Here is a 17,917-nt window from a genome sequence, read left to right on the forward strand (position 1 = left end):
GGCCCTGATTCATAATATTGTACACAAAATGAAGATCAGAGTGGTTGTTTGGCTTACAAAAGAAGATTATGATGGACCAAGAAAGGAAGACGATGGCTGAATGAAGAAAAGCTGTGAACGATAAGAGTGAATATTGTACAGAAGAAGTGTAAATCAAGGAAGGAAGATTTACTTTTCCTAAATTGAAGGCAATACCCCCTCCCCTATTCTAATAAGGGTGTTGATTCTTCCATATCGAAGAAGTTAATTAATCCACTAAAATTTATAATGCAATGACAACTATACCCTTGTTTAAATATGTAGTGGATTTTAATTCCTTTTTGGGTACTGCTTCTTTGTAAGTCAATTATACCAAAAACAATTTATTGACAGTTCTTTTGCTCATACTTTACTGTTTACACTTTACACCATATTTCTTTTTTTTTTTTTTTTTTATATATATTTTGACAATAAATCCCTTATCTATTCCTTTTTTATTTAGATATAACACAAACAAAAATATGAGGATTGACAAAATTAATGGGGAAATAAAGATTTGTTGTAATCTTCAAATTTTACTCAATATGAAGATAAAAGACAACGATAAGCTTTTTTCATCTTGTCCATCTTTAGACTTACTACCTATATGTCTTTTAGGTTAGTTCCAAACTGAATGGTGTTTGGGTAAACCTAAAACCATATGCAATTCTATTTGTATCAAATCATGTTTATGTCGTAATTATTAAGATGAAACTTATAGTTCTTGTAAATAAAAAAGTAAAAAGTATCTCAACTTTTCATTCATTTGTTATATGGATATTTATTCTTCCACTACCTATTTTTATCTATCCATAAAATTTTATGGTTAATTGACAAATATGCCCCTTATTTAAGTAGACAGTGTATGTAGTTTTAATTATTCACTTTAGATATTATTTTGTTTCAAAAACACGAACGACACACATGGTCTTCCTCATCCACCCCACTACATTCTCTCTCTCTCTCTCTCTCTCTCTCTCTCTCTCTCTCTCTCTCTCTCTCTCTCTCTCTCTCTCTCTCTCTCTCTCTCTCTCTCTCACACACACACACACACACATAAACCAAAACCAAGAATAATTTGAGTTTTCCAACATGAACATGTGTGTTCTGATTTTTGGGTCTTTCTCTTTCTAGGTTTTAGTTTTTAATAGATCCTGCAAATTTGAATGGTTTTAGTGCTTTAAACATTTGGGTTCGATTTTTTTGCAAGGATCTATTTGTAAAATTCGATGCTTGTAAAAGATTATAAAGTTAATATCATTTTCATTCATTGTTGATAGGAGTGTTACTTCTTGTTGATTAATGATTAGGATTGAAGTTGGAGCGGTTGATGAAGAAGCGTGTGGTTGATTTAGCAAGTTGCCTTGGAAAAAGTGGGAAAGTTGAACTTGATGGAAAGTGTGTTCCTCCAAAAACATTTGAAGACTATGTCAAATTTTATCTACAATATTCTCAAGAACCTCTAAAATACTTTTTAATAGCTATCACCGATAATAATTACTTCTTTTTAATTTAATTGGTAGGTTAATCGGTTTTATTATTTTAGGAGTTTATTTTGTTTCGTTTAAATAATGGGCAATTAGGAAAGTAGCTATATTTAAGTCTTTTATTTTATATCCTGCATAGTTTTAGAATTCAAGTAGGATACTTATTTGTCTAGTATAAATAGGATCAATGGTATTTTCTTTTATGCAGAAACTTTTATTAGTTTATTAAGAGAAAAGTTGTTTCAATTCTCATCTTCCGTGTTTTTCTTGCTGCACACTTTTTGCTTGCAATCAAAGCAAGTTCCAACATAAGTAAACTTACACTTGGTATCAGAGCCAGGTGAAGACGTTGCCGGTTTGAGAGTCGGTTTCAAAAAAACCGTAGCCTTTCGTTGTGGGGCAGACACAGCGGGAATCAGGTTCTATTTAAAGGGGGTGTGATTCGAGGTTGATTACAAAGCAACCCCGGTTTCTTATTAGGCTTGTGAGAGACTAACAGGAGGCGCGGAGTAAACGAACGGGAAGACGTCAAAGCGGGTGACTTTGTATCGGTTCGTTTTGCGGGTGACGGAAGACGGTAAAGGTGGTGGTGACCTTGTCTTGTTGTTCGGTGGAAAAGTGCTCTCGGAACAAGTTTGATTAGGTCGGGGTTGTAAAAAAAAGAGAATAAGTTCTTGATCGATTTGTTCCTGATAAGGGGATACTGACGTAGGTGCGTGAAAAGCGGGCAGGAAGGATCCGTCAAAGCAGGTGGCTTTGGATTCAGTTTGTTTGGTATGATTGAAAGAAAACGGTGAAGCGGGTAGCTTTGTTTTCTTCATCGGTGGAGTTGCCTCTTTGAAGAACGGTAATCGAAACAAAGGAAGAGATCGGACAAACAACACGGTGTGAACATTATGGCGGTGGAAGTTCAAATCGGGTGGCTTCGGATGTGGCCGGGGAGAGGTCGTGAATCCTAGAAAAGTCTAGATGGTAACGAACATGTCCAACGGGATGCCATGGTATATGTCACATGTGTTGTCACCAATTAAAATGGGTTGTTAGAAGACTTTTGACATGACCAAGGAGAAGGTCGGATGTCCTGGAAAAATCGAGAATCGGGGATGGTTCGAAAAGATGATGATTAAACATTGTTTTGAACGAGTGGCTCGTATGACCAAACCGATTAAGGGGGTGATTGTTGGGTTAATCGGTTTTATTATTTTAGGAGTTTATTTTGTTTAGTTTAAATAATGGGCAATTAGGAAAGTAGCCATATTTAAGTCTTTTATTTTATATCCTGCATAGTTTTAGAATTCAAGTATGATACTTATTTGTCTAGTATAAATAGGATCAATGGTATTTTCTTTTATGCAGAAACTTTTATTAGTTTATTAAGAGAAAAGTTGTTTCAATTCTCATCTTCCGTGTTTTTCTTGTTGCACACTTTTTGCTTGCAATCAAAGCAAGTTCCAACATAAGTAAACTTACAGTTTATGGATACTAATAGTCTATTATTGTATGGGATTTATGAGAAAGTGAATGAAAGATGGGAGATTTGTGTTAGTATGGCTGATGGGCATTTTGAACAAGTACTTTTTCTTGTGTTGGGTTAATCGGATTTATGAGTGCAGGGGCATTTTAGGAAAGTTATATATTTAAGTTTTGTTTGATAGTTTTACAGTTTGATAAGGTTTCTATTTTACTGAGTTCATCTTTTAGATTTAGAGTTTGAGTAGGATAAATAGTTGTAGTCATTTGTTTTGTTAATGCAATTTCGGTGCTTCTATTAGTGTAACTTTGTTAGCAAGAAACTTGTTCCTTTTTTTTGTTTCATTTAGTTTTGTTTCTTCCAAACACAACAAAGAATTTTTTTTAGCTTATTACTTGGTGTTAATCATTTAAGTTTTTTTTGGTTTAGTTGCTAACTTCAACTTATGTATAACTTTTCATTTTTTTTATTAAACATGTGATTTTTGTGAACAATATATGCTACTCTCAAGGCTCATAATGTAAAGAATTACTTGTGGGTATTTGTCAATGCTCTAACTGAAAATCTTGCATTTGATTCACAAACAAAAAAATATTTTAACAATCAAACAAAGCACATGTGTGAACTCGCCCCAAAGTTCTTAAAAAAAAGGTATGCAAATTAAACAGGCTCAGTTTTATTTCTAGATCTGATGCATTCACAAAAGTAAGTTGTTATTTTGTGATTTGTTTTGCAGTGGCGAAATATGATATTGTGAAAAAGCTATCTTAAGAAAACTGATGGTAACAAGAGGGGAAAACTGTTGTGTCTTGATTATTTGTTACGGGACAAGATTAATATGGTGTGCTTCCATTAAAAGGTAAAGTGTTGAGTGTGACGCCTTGTTCTCGAATTTTTTTGTAAATTCAATAACGGAAAGGGAAGGAAAATTTGATAGAAAGAAACGCGGGGGGGGGGGGGGGGGGGGGGGGGGGGGGGGGGAAGGAAAATATTCATTATTTCGTGTTCCCGAGTTCGAAGGAAATGAAAGGAAAATTTTAAGTTTTTGTGTTCCCGAGTTAGGAGAAAAAAGAAAATAAAACATAAAATTTTCCTTCCCCTCACTTTCTTCCCAAATCCGCCCAATTTGGAAGGAAAATATGGCTCCAAAATTCTTTCCCTCCCCTCACTTTCCTTCCATTAATGAAACTCAAGAACAACATTTTCCTTCGACACCCCTCACTTTCCCTTTGTATCCTTCCATTCCCCTCCTTAAGTAAAACTAGGGAACAAGGCGTGAGGGAAGCAAGTCCCAAACAGTTGCCAGAAAATTCTGAAAATGCAGAACATAAAGACAATGTCAAATCTTTGAGATATGATTACCTGATGATAATGGGTGTGCCAAATTCTTTACATAACATAGTGTACTTTCAAAATACACTAACCATTGTTAATAGTGGTATGACTTTTTGGTCACTCATTTTTTACCCTTTTAACCTTTTTCTACTTATAAGTCATAGCATATTTGATCATATTTTCCCGAAATATGAAAAACTGTATTGTTACCATTTGTCTATGCTAATCCTTAGTGACGGTTGTTGATGGAAATTTCTCAATTGTCACTATATATATATATATATATATATATATATATATATATATATATATATATATATATATATATATATATATATGTGTGTGTGTGTGTGTGTGTTTTAAATAATGAAAAAACGATTTCACCACGCTTTTATTTAGGCTAAGTTTGATATTAAACGGATTGGGTTTGGTTAGTATTTTTGGCTGATTCGGTTTGGTCAGCCTGTTTGATAAAGGCCAAACTCAATTGACTTGGTCAGTCATCGATGACCCGTCTACATACCCAACCCTTACTTTAAATGTGGCTGACACAAAATAAAGATTGTTGTGCCTAAAAAAATGAACGCAGCTTCATCGATCCGTTGTTCTCCCTTCCTTCTTTAATACAAACCTATTTGAAGTGGACTCTCTTTTAGGCCGGTTAGACATGACCGTCTCAAGTAGAGTCGTTGGCCTCCGACTATCGCCAACGCCTATCTCCACAGTGCTTCGTCTTTTTTTTTTTAATCAGTTGAAAAAATGGTGCTGATACTTTTGTATGTATGTTTGATGAATGAAATCAGAATTATATTTTATGTTGATATTTATGTTGGTATGTTTTATGTATGAAAATATGGATTAAGCTTTAATTTCTTCATACAATGTATAAAAATCTGAAATCAAAATTCTTGCTTGTATTATCTAATGTATGAAATCTGAATTCTGCTTGTATGATCTTGTTATGAAATCTAATTTTTTGTTATGAAATCATAATTTATGAAATCGTAATTTATAAAATCTTGGTATAAATCAGAACATTTTGGTATGAAATCGAAACTTATGCTCTACATTTGTGTTAGGTTGGTTGGTTTATTAGATTTTGTCCTTGAAATCATATTTATGAAATCAGATTCATGTTGGTTTATGAAATCAAAATCATGTTTGTTTGTGAAATCAAATTTATGTTCTATATTTATATTAGGTTGGTTGATTTATCATTGCTTTTATCCTAGAAATGACAAATAAGAGACCTAGAGATAGGTGGAAGTTGGAATGCGTGGACAAAATGTTTCTGGAAACATGTATACATGAACTAATAACTAACGGTCGAGAGGGTAGTAGCTTAAAAGGAAGTTCATGGAATGTATTAATGGAAAAACTGAAATATGTTCAAATTTTTATTGTTGACAAAAAACAAACATATGAAAAATTGATATGACTGCTTAAAAGCAAAGTGCGTTGTTTGTTTGAAACTTAAAAACAAAATTGGGATATCTTTATAATCTTGTAACAAACACATTCAATATGAGTGATGTAGAATGGGATACGAGGGCGAAGGTATTTAAAAAAAATGTTTCTTTTGTTTTACTAGTTTGATAATATTTATTAAATTTTCAAACAGATGAACAAGTTTGTAGACAAATTGATAAATGCATCCCTATGTTGCCCTAGTCTTTGTACCCTGTTGTTTGATGGGGTGACATCGACTGACAGTTCACAGATGGTAGCCATCTTCTACATTCCCTCATCTCATTGAATAGGATTATGCATGTAGATGTGCTCGTTGATCAACAACTCGTTATAGGGGAAGAGGAAAATGTGAATGTTATCAAAATGTATTGAGAACTTGTGGTTTGATACAATATTAATTTTTGTATGGGTTGAATGGGAGGGCATAGCACATGATTCACGAGTTTTGAAAGAATTTGCATTTAATCAGACTTTCGGATTTCCATTTCCTCAACGAGGTTTATAATATTTCTATATTTTTTATTGTTAAATACATTATATCTATTCTTTATATAATAGGTGTCACACTCACATACAAATATTACATTTGTGATGTGACATATACTAACACTCGTGAATTTATGACTCCCTACCGCAATATGAGGTATTAGTTGGCCTGTTTTCGACTACGACAAACGTTAACTAAAGAAGAAAGATTCAATCATGGTCGTACACAACTCAGTAATGTTTTTTAACGTGCTTATGGTATATTGAATGCGAGATTTTCAATCACAAAACAAATGGTTCCTTATCCATTTGCAGTACAAAGAGACATAATCATTGTTTATTTTGCAGTCCATAATTTTATAAGGAATTAAAATATTCAAAATGACTTATTTACAGACTTTGAAGAGAACATTATGGTTACTGACGTGCAAGATGGAGAAAATGAGGGACAAAACACACAAGGCATAGAATGAACTTTCAGAAAGCATTGAATATATGTGTATTTTACGTGACCATATTGCTAATCAACTACTTTCAAATGATCATTTACATCATTCAAACACGTGACCATATTTTACGTGACCATATTGCTAACCAACTAACAGTCATTTTCCATCTTAATGTCATTGTTGGTCTCATGATCATGACCCATATCTTCGTAGTTCGCACTTCGCATATGAATTATGAAGACTACTTTTGGTTAGTGGGTGTGAGTGAAGATCAAAAGAATGGGCTTCACATTTTTAAGTTATTTTATTCTGAAGTCCAAGTTTATATTGAATATTTGGTTATCAACTAATTTACCAGGCATGTCTCGTAGTGATAAGTTTATTAAATGTTTGTCGGGGCTCCATCATATTCACTGAAAAAACTCATAGGGTGACTCAAAGCAGATATTTTTCTAGGATATTTGACAATTAATTTTATCTTCTATTTTAGGGGATCGTGTAACAAAGGTTATCTCATCTGTTAATCTTTGTGTTGCTAATGTTATCTTTTGACTTTTGAAGCATAGTGTTTGTGTAAGAAACCGGTGGATGGTATTGTTTGACTAATTTTTTATTCAATCAACGTTAATATTATTTTTTCATCGGTCGTTGTCTTTTGGAAATCCTTGCTTGAACACCAAAGTTTGGTGTTAGGTAAAAGTTGGACATTTGAGTTAGACATGAACAATAAGACCTGCTTCAGGTCGGTTCCGGAAAAGAAAAACAGAATGGTCTGAAAAATAAAACCGGACTGTTTCGAAAACAATCAAAGACCGGTCTGAATCCAACCCGAGACATGTCTCAAAAAATAATAGAAGCCAAGTTTATATACATATAATTTTTGAGTCATTTACATATTTGTTAATCACACATTACCCAACTTCTTCCCTTCTTTATTTTATTAAATTTTAGTATATAATTACCCAAATTCTTCCAACTAGTTAATCATACATATGTACATGGAAACACCCGAAACCGAAACCAAAAAACCAAAAATTATTGAAACTGAACCGAAAACCCCCTAAATTGAACAAATAAAATATACAAAGAACACGACACATGACCGAAAAAAATGCATGCAAAGACCACGGACCGGACCAAAAAAACCAGAGACCGGTCTAAAAAAGACCGGCCTAAGACTGCCCAAGTTTGGTCCGAAAATAGGATTTTTCCTAGACCACTTTTAAAAAAAATCGAACACTTCTGAGACCGACCAAAGATCAGGACCGCTAATATGCATTTTAGGGAAATTGTGATGGTTGATAAACCGATATCTAATTAACAAGTAAACTATTATATGAGTATTAAAACGTCGTTATATGAACAATGGTTAGTGATTTTAAGGGCGCGTTCGGTAAAACTAGTCGGTAGTTAGTAGTTGACAGCGTTTTGTTAAACGTTATGTGAAATAGTTTTTAGATTTAGAGTGTTTTGTTTAAACTAAACGTTAAAAGCTTGTAGTATCAAACAAGATTTTTAATTCAAAACTGAGTGTTTTGTCAAATCCTAGAACCTCCTAAATGCTCTGTGTCAAATGCTAGAACCTCCTAAATGCTATGTATCAAACATGCCCTAATGTTACGGTAATTGATTTGTCATAAAGGTCGAAATATTTTTTTTCCGTACGGGGCACTAATGATCATATATATGATCGTGTTAGGTCAAATGGTTAATATAACTCTTCGCAGGGACTAGGAAGGTTGTCCCCCCCCCCCTCCCCCCCCCCCATTTTTTTTTTATAATTAGTCCATTAATATTAAAAAATTTACATATTTGGCCTAAAGCTAAAAAAAATTACTATGGCCCCTCCTGATCTTTAAGTTTTATACATATTATACTTTCGCCACCCCCCCCCCCCCCCCAAATTCAAAAGTTCACCGTCACTGACTCTTCGGGTCAAAATAGTATGCTTTTTCGATCATTTAAAGCTAATTGTTTTCAATAAAAAAAAATTGTTAAATTGTTGCATAAAAAACTGTTTTCTTAGATACGTTATCATAACCATAACATAGTACAATTTTGCTATATCTCAAAAAATATAAACATAAAGCTTACTAAATGAATTTTGCTGATTATGAACAGATAGACGCTTGCAAATGCAATGTCCTAAGACATAAAATTGGTCCCTATCGGTGCAATAGTTTATAGACTTCTGAATTTAGGATACACCTAACTAGTGTATGTATTCATGAAATTGAGAGAGTTTGAATTTGCTTATGGTGTGTGTTCATCCAAGAGATCAGAAAAATAGATTTCACTTGTTTAAATAAATAATAATTAATACTAATTTTCGGATTATCTCTTAAAACCCAGGATCCATCTTTTGACCATTAATATGTATCTAAATCACTAGGAATCCACTAGTAATTTAAAGCCCACAAACCTGCACTAGCCCACGTCATGCTCTTAATCCATTATGATAAGAATTGGAGAGCATGCCTTCTAAACTTAATAAAGTTTGATGTCCCCGTGGGACGAGTATCTTTGACAAACACCAACAATTTTTATCCTCAATTTGACTTCCAATAATAAGTTCTCTTAAGAAGAGACTCGTTATTGGTGACTCAAAGCATAAAGGATCTAATAGCATGAAAAACTAGTCTAGAAATTGATAAATAATCACCATAATCTAAGGTATAATGCATATTCTTCCTTGTTATAAACTTAATAACAATATTATGTTTATTTGATTTAGGAAAAGTTGCAAAGGAGTTGAACCTCATCATGTGGGGATCAGCAAAGGATTTCGAGACAGGACTAAGATAGGTCTAATGTTTGTTGACTTTTTTTATACTTTCACAAATGTTTTAAGTATATTGACAATTATACCCATGCTCTGTATAAATAAGATGGACCCTACCAACCTAACTCTCATCTTTATTATGTCTTTCCTCTCATTAAGTTAGAAAATCCGACAAAATTACAAAAATGGTCCTAGTGGTTTGCAAAATTTTGTAGCTTTGGTTCAAAACGAAATGTTTGTGCACCACTGGTCCAATTTTAAATACCTTGTGTGGTTTTGGTCCCTATGATTGTGTTTTTTTGTGTTTTTGGTCCATATCCCACCTAAAATAACTAATATGCCCCTTAAATAATTATATTTTAATTTCTGTTATTTATTTTCTTATTCTTATAATAAAATAAAAAACAAAAACAAAATAAACTCACCTCTCTCTCTCTCTCTCTCTCTCATGATCTTTATACCCATCTCTTAAAATACTGACCCCTCATCTCTTCCATTGTAGTGCCGGAAAAAGAGCAGGAAGAAGCTACACCACTCTACTGCCCACCTCAATGAGCCTTCTAGCCACCTTGCTCCACCGTAAACGACCAACACCTCCCATCGACCGCTACTTCTCCTTCCCGGTCGTGAATCGCTAGAGCAAGCAAGAAAACCGAAAGTCGACTGTCACCCATCGCCGATGCAAACCACCACCGCCCACCACAACTGATGTCGTCGATATCCCTTCCTCGGCCTCCCTTTCATCTTCAACTTATCTCTCTCCCTCGTTTCTCACTTCTCCGGCAAAGAGAGCCACCACAGTCAACTGTAGCAGCTCCTCTACCTCCCCATGTCATGACCCACCACAATCAAACACCCCAACACCGTTGTTGCCTTCTATCTGTTCCTCGTCAAGTTACCTAACAGGAGAGAGGAAGCGGCAGAACCACTCGCTGCCATTACAGCTCCGCCATCACCACCCGATGTCGCCACCCCCGTTAAAGCAAACGCCACCAAACCACCCGCGACGTCGTGCTTCTTGTCTGAACTCTTTTCTGGTCTCCTTCCCTTCGAAACCCCTAGCTACACCGAGCCCCCTTCCTTAGCATTCTTCTTCCGAGACAGAAGAGCACAAGAGCTGGACCACTGGACCATCGATCGACCATGTAGTTGTTCCCATTTGTATTTTTTTTTTCCATCTGACGAGCATCTTCATAATTTTGTGTATTTTGTGTGTGTGTTTGTGTGTATGTTTAAGAAGATGAAGTTAAGGAACACAGAAGAAGATTTAGGTGTTGTTTGTTTTAAAAATAAAAAAATAAAAATAAAAATAAAAATAAAAAATAAAAAAACACTTCAAACCACTTATTGCTACGCGGCGCAGTACTTGGTCATTCGCAGCTGTTTGTATTTCAGAAGAATTCTGACTTAAAAACTGTTGCGCGTGTGCTGCGTGGCGCAGCACTAAACCAACTGCTTCAAACCTCTTCACGCATTAGTTTAACTCACTGCAGCAGTCTGTAGACGTTAAAAAACAAACATATTTTTTATTACATGCTGCAGCCGTTTATTCCACCTCTTCTGCTACAGAGGATTGAGGAGGTGGTCCGCAGACTTCAAGCAATTTCTCTTCGAAAAAACAAACAACACCTTAGTGTGTGTGTGTGTGTGAGAGAGGGGGGGGGGGTTATTTTGAATAAAAATTGATAATAAAAAAATGGAAAAACAAATTATAAGGACATAATGGTCTTTTTAAGTAGATAGGGACCAAAAACAATAGAAATATTCAATTTTAGACTAATAGTGCTCCAACATTTTGTTTTGTTTTGGATCAAAAGCACATAAAATTAACAATTACATTACCATTTTTTCAATTTTGTCTAAAATATTTAATATAACTCAAGGCCCAAAATGTAACTCAGGTTTTCTGAAATCCAACTTCTAGAAAATTGCACCATTATGTAGCACACACTCAAAGCTTTATACTTTTCTTAACAGGGGAAGGAATTTAAGCTCTCAGGTGACAAATGAAACATACTTATCTTTTACTGCTGAAAATGACACTACCAAAGAAGCACCATTATGTAGGAAGGGCATAATTGTCAGTTTCCAGTGAAAGTATAAAAAAAAAAATTCCCCTATATGCAAAGTTGAAAGTTCAGAAACTTAAATCCCAAGCTTTTGAAAAAATACAGTTACTTCTAAGTTCAAAATATGTTAATTGATGAAAAAAGATATGTCAAATGTTTTAAGGACTTTGATTAAATAAACAACTCAAATAAAAAGTCTACTATCTTATCACAAGTTTTAATGCACATCAAAACATGAGCAATAACTCCCAAAAATCTTGCTTACAAACAATGTAGGTAGGAAATTTTAAAGAAGAAACGCAAATGTAAATTCACGAAAATCAAAAAAGACTAATTTGCCCTGGGAGCAGCCCACTCAACACTCAATATAAGGTTATCATAACCATAACCATTAAGCTTAGCAATAGCTCTTTCCCCCTCTTCCCTCCTGACAAAATTAACAAACCCAAACCCTCTGCTCATTCCAGTCTTCTGATCCATAGCCACATAAACCCTAGAAACATTCCCAAAAGGTCTGAACAGCTCCAGCAAATCAGGCTCACGGGTGTCCTCTGAAAGGTTATTGACCCGAACCGAGTTCTCATCATTCCTCCGCCTCATGTCTGCACCAGCAGTGGTTCGAACCGCACCTGCACGCATCGTGGGTGGGACATATGCACCCTTGGTTGCACCGGTTGCACCTGTGGCTGATGAGTCTGAAGGGTTTGGGTTCTCAGAGAAGGACTCAGTAGGCTGAGCCAAGTCCTTGTAAGGGCACTTTGAGGTCCAATGGTCTCCTTTCTTCCCACATGTCCTGCATACCATCAATACAGCTCCTCCTTTCGACATTTGGGCTAATGGGTCTCCAGATGCATTTGAGTCTTCAGCTTTTGTACCTAAAAGACAAAACTTCGCATTCACAATCTGTATATCTAACAAGCAGCAATGAAATTGAGATAGATTCCTAAGTGTTTAAATCGGTAGCGATTGACTATTGTGATGATAATTGATATGTGCATAGTGAATTTTAACTGAAACTGTTGATCTAGGCAATAAACCTGATGTAGAGAACTAGGGCTAGATGTAAATAAAGTAATACAATTTAACATAATAATTATGAAGGATTGTTACAATTATATGAAATTTCAGATCTAGGGATGACGTACCTGGAGCCCTAGGTCGCTCAAAGATGATTTCCTCGGTTGAAACCATGGTGAGTCTGGCGCCGACGTCCTCTTGAACGGCATCACCGAACTTGGGCCAAGAACGCCTCTCCACGGCGCGCTTGCTGAGCCGAGCATTGGCGAGTTTACGGACGCGTGTGGTGGTGGTAATCTTAACCCGATTACCTTCGTCGTTGAATTTGTACTCAATAATCTTCTTCAAGCCGTGTTCGTCGGGTCCAATAACCTGTTTCGGCGGCAACAAATAGTCATAGTCACCGCCATCATCTTCTTCCTCCAATTCTCCCCATCTGGGTTTTTGAGCCATGTCTGCGAAGCTGCTAGAATTGTTGCTGCGGGAAAATTAGGGTAGGAGATTCGAAGTGGTAATGTGAATAAGATGAAGATGTAATGAAGTCGGTTGTTGTGATTCTCTAGGCTTCAAAATTTGGGCTGTATATTAAACGTGAATTTGGACTCTGGTTTTGGGCTTTTGGACCTCTATCAACTATCAGGTATCGTGATATCTAACTAGTTATAACTATTTTTAAATTGAGAATTAATTTTCAAATGGAGATTTGATAATCTAAAACCTTAGTTATCGTATGTTTTTTTGAAATAAAAATTCATAAAGTCTACGGACCACTTCTACAGACCTCTGCAACAGAAGAGGTGGATCAAACAACTGCAGACTGTAATAAGAAGCGTGCTTATTTTTGTTAACATCTGCAGACTGCTGCAGACATTAAAAATTTAAAATAAACTAATTTAATACACCGAAAATTGTTTTTAAACACAGAAAATTTAATAATTGTAGTCTTAAAACATTGAAATAAATTTCATACAACCAAATTAGTTTTACAATAACATTTTGCAATAAAGTTCATACAACCAAACTTTAATAATTCTCATTCGATATTTTGCATCAATTGTTCAACAATTTCATCCCGTAACTTGGTTATATATTCACGGTCCGCTACTACTTGTAGTAAAAAGTGTATTTGTTTTTTTTTAACGTCTGCAGAATACTGTAATAAACTGAAATAATAATAATAATAATAATAATAATAATAATAATAATAATAATAAATAAATAAATAAATAAATAAATAAAATAGTTTTAAATGGTTAAATTGAGGTATAAGATTTCTAAAAGGAATAGATATCTCCAATTTCTAAACTTTTTAAAATTTCACAACTCTATAACCTTTAATCCTAATCAAATCCCAACAACATTTGAAGGGTTATTTTTATAAATAAATATCCTAGCACTCTAACTACACATCTAATAATTCAAACTTGTTTTTTTTCATTACACTATGTAATGTAATATGTATAAGCAGTAACCTCAACTTCATATCACAAAGGGAAAATGACTCTTGAAGGTAATTAATATTTGCGTTTATACTCATTTGGTCTCTTTCCTTTTTTTTGTATTCAATATACCATTGAACTTGTTGTTTGTCTTCATCATAACCCTTTTGACCGGCTTTTGACCTGTGATAGTCAGTCAAAGGGTTATGGTGAACATAAACAACAAGTTCGATGGTATATTGAGTAAAAAAAAGGAAAGGGACCAAATGAGAACAAACACAACAATTGGTTACCCTCCTGAGTCATTTTCCCCGAAAAGTTAAATGAAATTAAAGTTGCAAAATTATCAAAGACTACAACCTTCTATGGCTATAACGTATATGAAGAGCGTTTCAGAGGGGTAACTTCGTTAAAACATGGTCTATGTTATGCTTACTGTGGTTAGCTTTCAACACCTATCTTCAAAAGGATATGATTGTGTATGAGAGGTATATTAATCAGTATAAACGTTTACCTCAAGATATATTATGGTGATGTGTATGCAAAAGCAGCATGATATTGTACATATTGATGTTGTATCTCATCCCATGAATTCGATCTTAAAGCTAAGTAAACTCAAAAATCACAGCACTTGTGATTCCACTCGTTTGTAGACTTGTCTAAAATCCATGATACGATAAATCATTTGATTGGAAATGTAAATGTAGTTATGAAATGCGTCTGCTTAGTCAACATTCCCCTAATAAATATTCAAATGAATTACAAAGTTGTACATGTATGAATAGTGTTCTTTCGTGGGTTATGTTTTGAAGAGAAGCAAGAATGAATCTCATAAAGTCATTAATATCAGTAGGAGATGACGTAGGATTTGCTGTAAATGAGTAAAGGGAAAATGACTCAGGAGGGTAACCAACTGTTAAGATTGTTCTCATTTGGTCCCTTTCCTTTTTTTGTACTCAATATACCATCGAACTTGTTGTTTGTGTTCACCATAACCCTTTGACCGGCTATCACATGTCAAAAGCTGGTCAAAAGGGTTATAGTGAACACAAACAACAAGTTCGATGGTATATTGAATACAAAAAAAGGAAAGGGACCAAATGAGTACAAACACAAAAGTTAATTACCCTCAAGAGTCATTTTCCCTATCACAAATGCACAGTTTTCCATCTTCTTCACAAGGAGGCTGCTTCTTCTTTTTCTTCACCCCCATCCAACCCCACCACCCACAAAATCCTCCAACATTAAGCATTCACCTACAATAAAAAAAAACACAACATCATCTATTTTCTATATGAAAACAAACAATAATTTTTTGCAAAACAAAGCAACAAAATTTGAGAAAGCTATTAAAATTTTAAAACCCTATAAGCATCTTCCACCACATAAACAATGACTTCTTTGTTGAGGATAACTTCCTCTAAAGCATGGACATTTTGAAGTAAAAAACCAATATCCATTCCACAATTAATTCCAACACATAAGTATTGTCAAGATTTCATAGCATTTTCAATAAGTTGAGGGATGTCAACAAGGGTAAAATCGTCCAAACAAGGTTTAAATAGCATATTCCATTCCAAGATCCCTTAAGCAAGAACTTCAATCGATATCAGCAAGGGTAAAATTGTCCAAAAAGACCTGGACAACTCCATTAGCAAGAACTTCAATCGATTTCACACTTGGATCCAAGAAATCAACATAACAAGTATCCAATCAGGAAAAAAACCGATTTCAACAAGGAATTCACACTTGATTCAGAAATCAGTAGCAAGCATCATGAATAAAAAAAATGATTTCAACAAGGATAAAATTTATTTTAGCAACACTTGAATAAAAAAAAAACAAAAAAAAAACAACAAAAAAAAACAAAAAAACCTTACCTGTGGATTGATCTAAAAGAATCAGCATACCTGATGTTGACAATCAGAAGGGTTGCTGGTGCACCGACGAGAAACTAGCTGTGTCGACGAAGAGTGAGGCCGACAACCAGTTCGTGGAGAAGGAAGAACGATGGAGCGAAGATGAGGATGGAGAGGCGCTTTTTTGTGTGTCGGTTCTTTTTTTTGGGAGTGAAGAAGTGTTTTGAAGCGGTTGTTCCACTGCTGCACCAAGAAGCACACGGTCAGAGATTTTTGACTTATAAGATTTTAAAAAAAAACAAACAACTGTAAAAGCCCAACTGTTACACGTGTTCTGCCCGGCGTAGTGAAAAGAAATTGGACGAGGTTTTTTTATAAAAACAAACAACACCTTAGTATCTGATGGTAAGCAAAACCGAAATCGAAAAACCGACAAAAGCAAAACCCAAAAATTAAATCTTAACCTAAACCGTCGATTTTGAGTTTGGATTTCTTTTAAAAAATGGTTTGGGTTTTTAAAACCGACCCAATATTGAAAACCAAAAAAACTGATAGATGAAACTAAAACCAACCCAAAATGTATATATTTTAAAATTTAAAATAAACATGTTGTATCTTTATGCAACTTAGGTTAGACTAAGATTAGAACTAGAATCGTGAAATCGAAATCATAGCCTATATGTCTCCCTCTCAAGTCTATGTGTCTATAGCCTTAGCTCTCTATGTCTCCCTCTCAAATCTCAGTGTCTACAGCCTTAGCTTGTAAAATCGTGAAGACAACACAGAACCCAAAACCCATGTTGGAAAACAGACCACATAAACTGAAAACCAAACTCATTCCAAAACCAAACATGACCCATGTTCACTCATACTAGTATCTGTAATTTTAAAATTAGTATACCGATTCGTATTTGAATTTTCTTGTGTTTTATTGGTCTATATAAGTTGTTTAATATATACTGAAATGAAGCTTTAAGATGTAATCTTAAAAAACCGAAATATTTGTCAATATTGAATTTTAAGTCAATGTCATAAAACTTTGGAATGTTTGTTTGTGGAAAAAGGATAATACCATCTACCCCCTTAAACTAATAAACAAATGTGTGATTGATATGCTTATGTCGAATTTCTTTTATATTATCCGGAAAATTATAAATCTCATCTACCCATACCTAAACTACGACAAGTCCACACATATATGTAAAAGTCCAATATTGTTGTAATGGAACCACATTAGAAATATCAAGTCGTAATGCACCCAGAAAAAGGGCTATCACTTGTTCTTCTAGTTCTTCGACTCCACACCGCATTCACAACCTGTCAAAATCATTAATGAAGTCTTCAACGTTAGATGATCGTTGGGACAAGTTATGGTATTCTAAGAAAGCTTCCTGTTGATGGTTTGTGAGAAGAAACTTTTCACATGACAGTTTCTTCATCTTAGACCAGGTCCCAACTTTAGATTTCCCTTCCCAAACCCTTTTTTCCACGTCCTTGACTCGTTACAACAAAGTGATCTCTGCAATGTCACGGGGATCTTGTATATACTTATTGTTGCCTGTGTCGGCGTCTCTATGTGGTTGTCGATTTCCTCGTCCATTGTGAGCTATCGTCGTGTGAGCTTTTGTAACAACCCGATATTTCAAGTCAATGTAATGACTTAAAGTTAAATATTGTAACCTATTTTTAGGTTAATAAAATAACATCAAAAATGAAATGTTCAAAAATCTCAATTTGGATGTACCAAGTGATAGATATTGTAACAAGGTTTTCAAAAATAAAAAGAACACTAAAATCCGAGTTATAACGAAGAAGTTATGATCAATCGAAGATCCGCAACAAAACCTGTAAAACCGTGTTAAGCATAAAATGCGAAATTTCAATAAAATACTTTTTAGCCTTAGGTATCTATATGAAAGTCGTAGATATCATTAAACCGTAAGCGTACATAAAAAGAATGTCCAAATCTGACTTCGTATGAGGAAGTTATGATTTTTCTAAAGTTTCGGATATAGCAGTAGACAACTAAAAACTC

At 34.5% G+C, this 17,917-nt stretch overlaps 1 protein-coding gene and 1 long non-coding RNA gene across 3 annotated transcripts; one reads left to right on the forward strand and one right to left on the reverse strand.

Moving 5' to 3' along the window:
• The first annotated feature begins 320 nt into the window (after positions 1-320).
• On the forward strand, positions 321-3,919 carry LOC111895416 (uncharacterized). Of its 2 annotated transcripts, XR_002851559.3 has the most exons (3): positions 1,004-1,541; positions 2,978-3,627; positions 3,713-3,919. It is a non-coding gene; the product is annotated as an uncharacterized LOC111895416 (long non-coding RNA). The 2 variants fall into 2 exon arrangements; XR_006186113.2 differs by lacking the exon at positions 3,713-3,919 and having other exon boundaries at positions 321-1,541; positions 2,978-3,053.
• Positions 3,920-11,714: 7,795 nt separating this feature from the next.
• LOC111895408 (uncharacterized) lies at positions 11,715-13,116 on the reverse strand. Its single transcript, XM_023891491.3, has 2 exons — positions 12,713-13,116; positions 11,715-12,442 (listed from the first exon to the last, which is right to left on the reverse strand). Exons 1-2 carry the CDS (start codon positions 13,035-13,037, stop codon positions 11,898-11,900), a joined length of 870 nt encoding a protein of 289 aa, XP_023747259.1. The 5' UTR covers positions 13,038-13,116; the 3' UTR covers positions 11,715-11,897.
• Positions 13,117-17,917: the final 4,801 nt, after the last annotated feature.

This window comes from Lactuca sativa, chromosome 8, assembly GCF_002870075.4.
Source record: "Lactuca sativa cultivar Salinas chromosome 8, Lsat_Salinas_v11, whole genome shotgun sequence".
In the NCBI taxonomy this organism is placed as follows: Eukaryota; Viridiplantae; Streptophyta; class Magnoliopsida; order Asterales; family Asteraceae; genus Lactuca; species Lactuca sativa.

What these genes read in the sequence shown, in the direction of transcription:
- LOC111895408 (XM_023891491.3), bottom strand. Translation starts at nt 13,037, where the DNA reads ATGGCTCAAAAACCCAGATGGGGAGAATTGGAGGAAGAAGATGATGGC. An exon ending in TGAGCGACCTAGGGCTCCAG is followed by an intron (nt 12,443 to 12,712) that starts GTACGTCATCCC and finishes TTTGTCTTTTAG; the next exon opens with GTACAAAAGCTGAAGACTCA.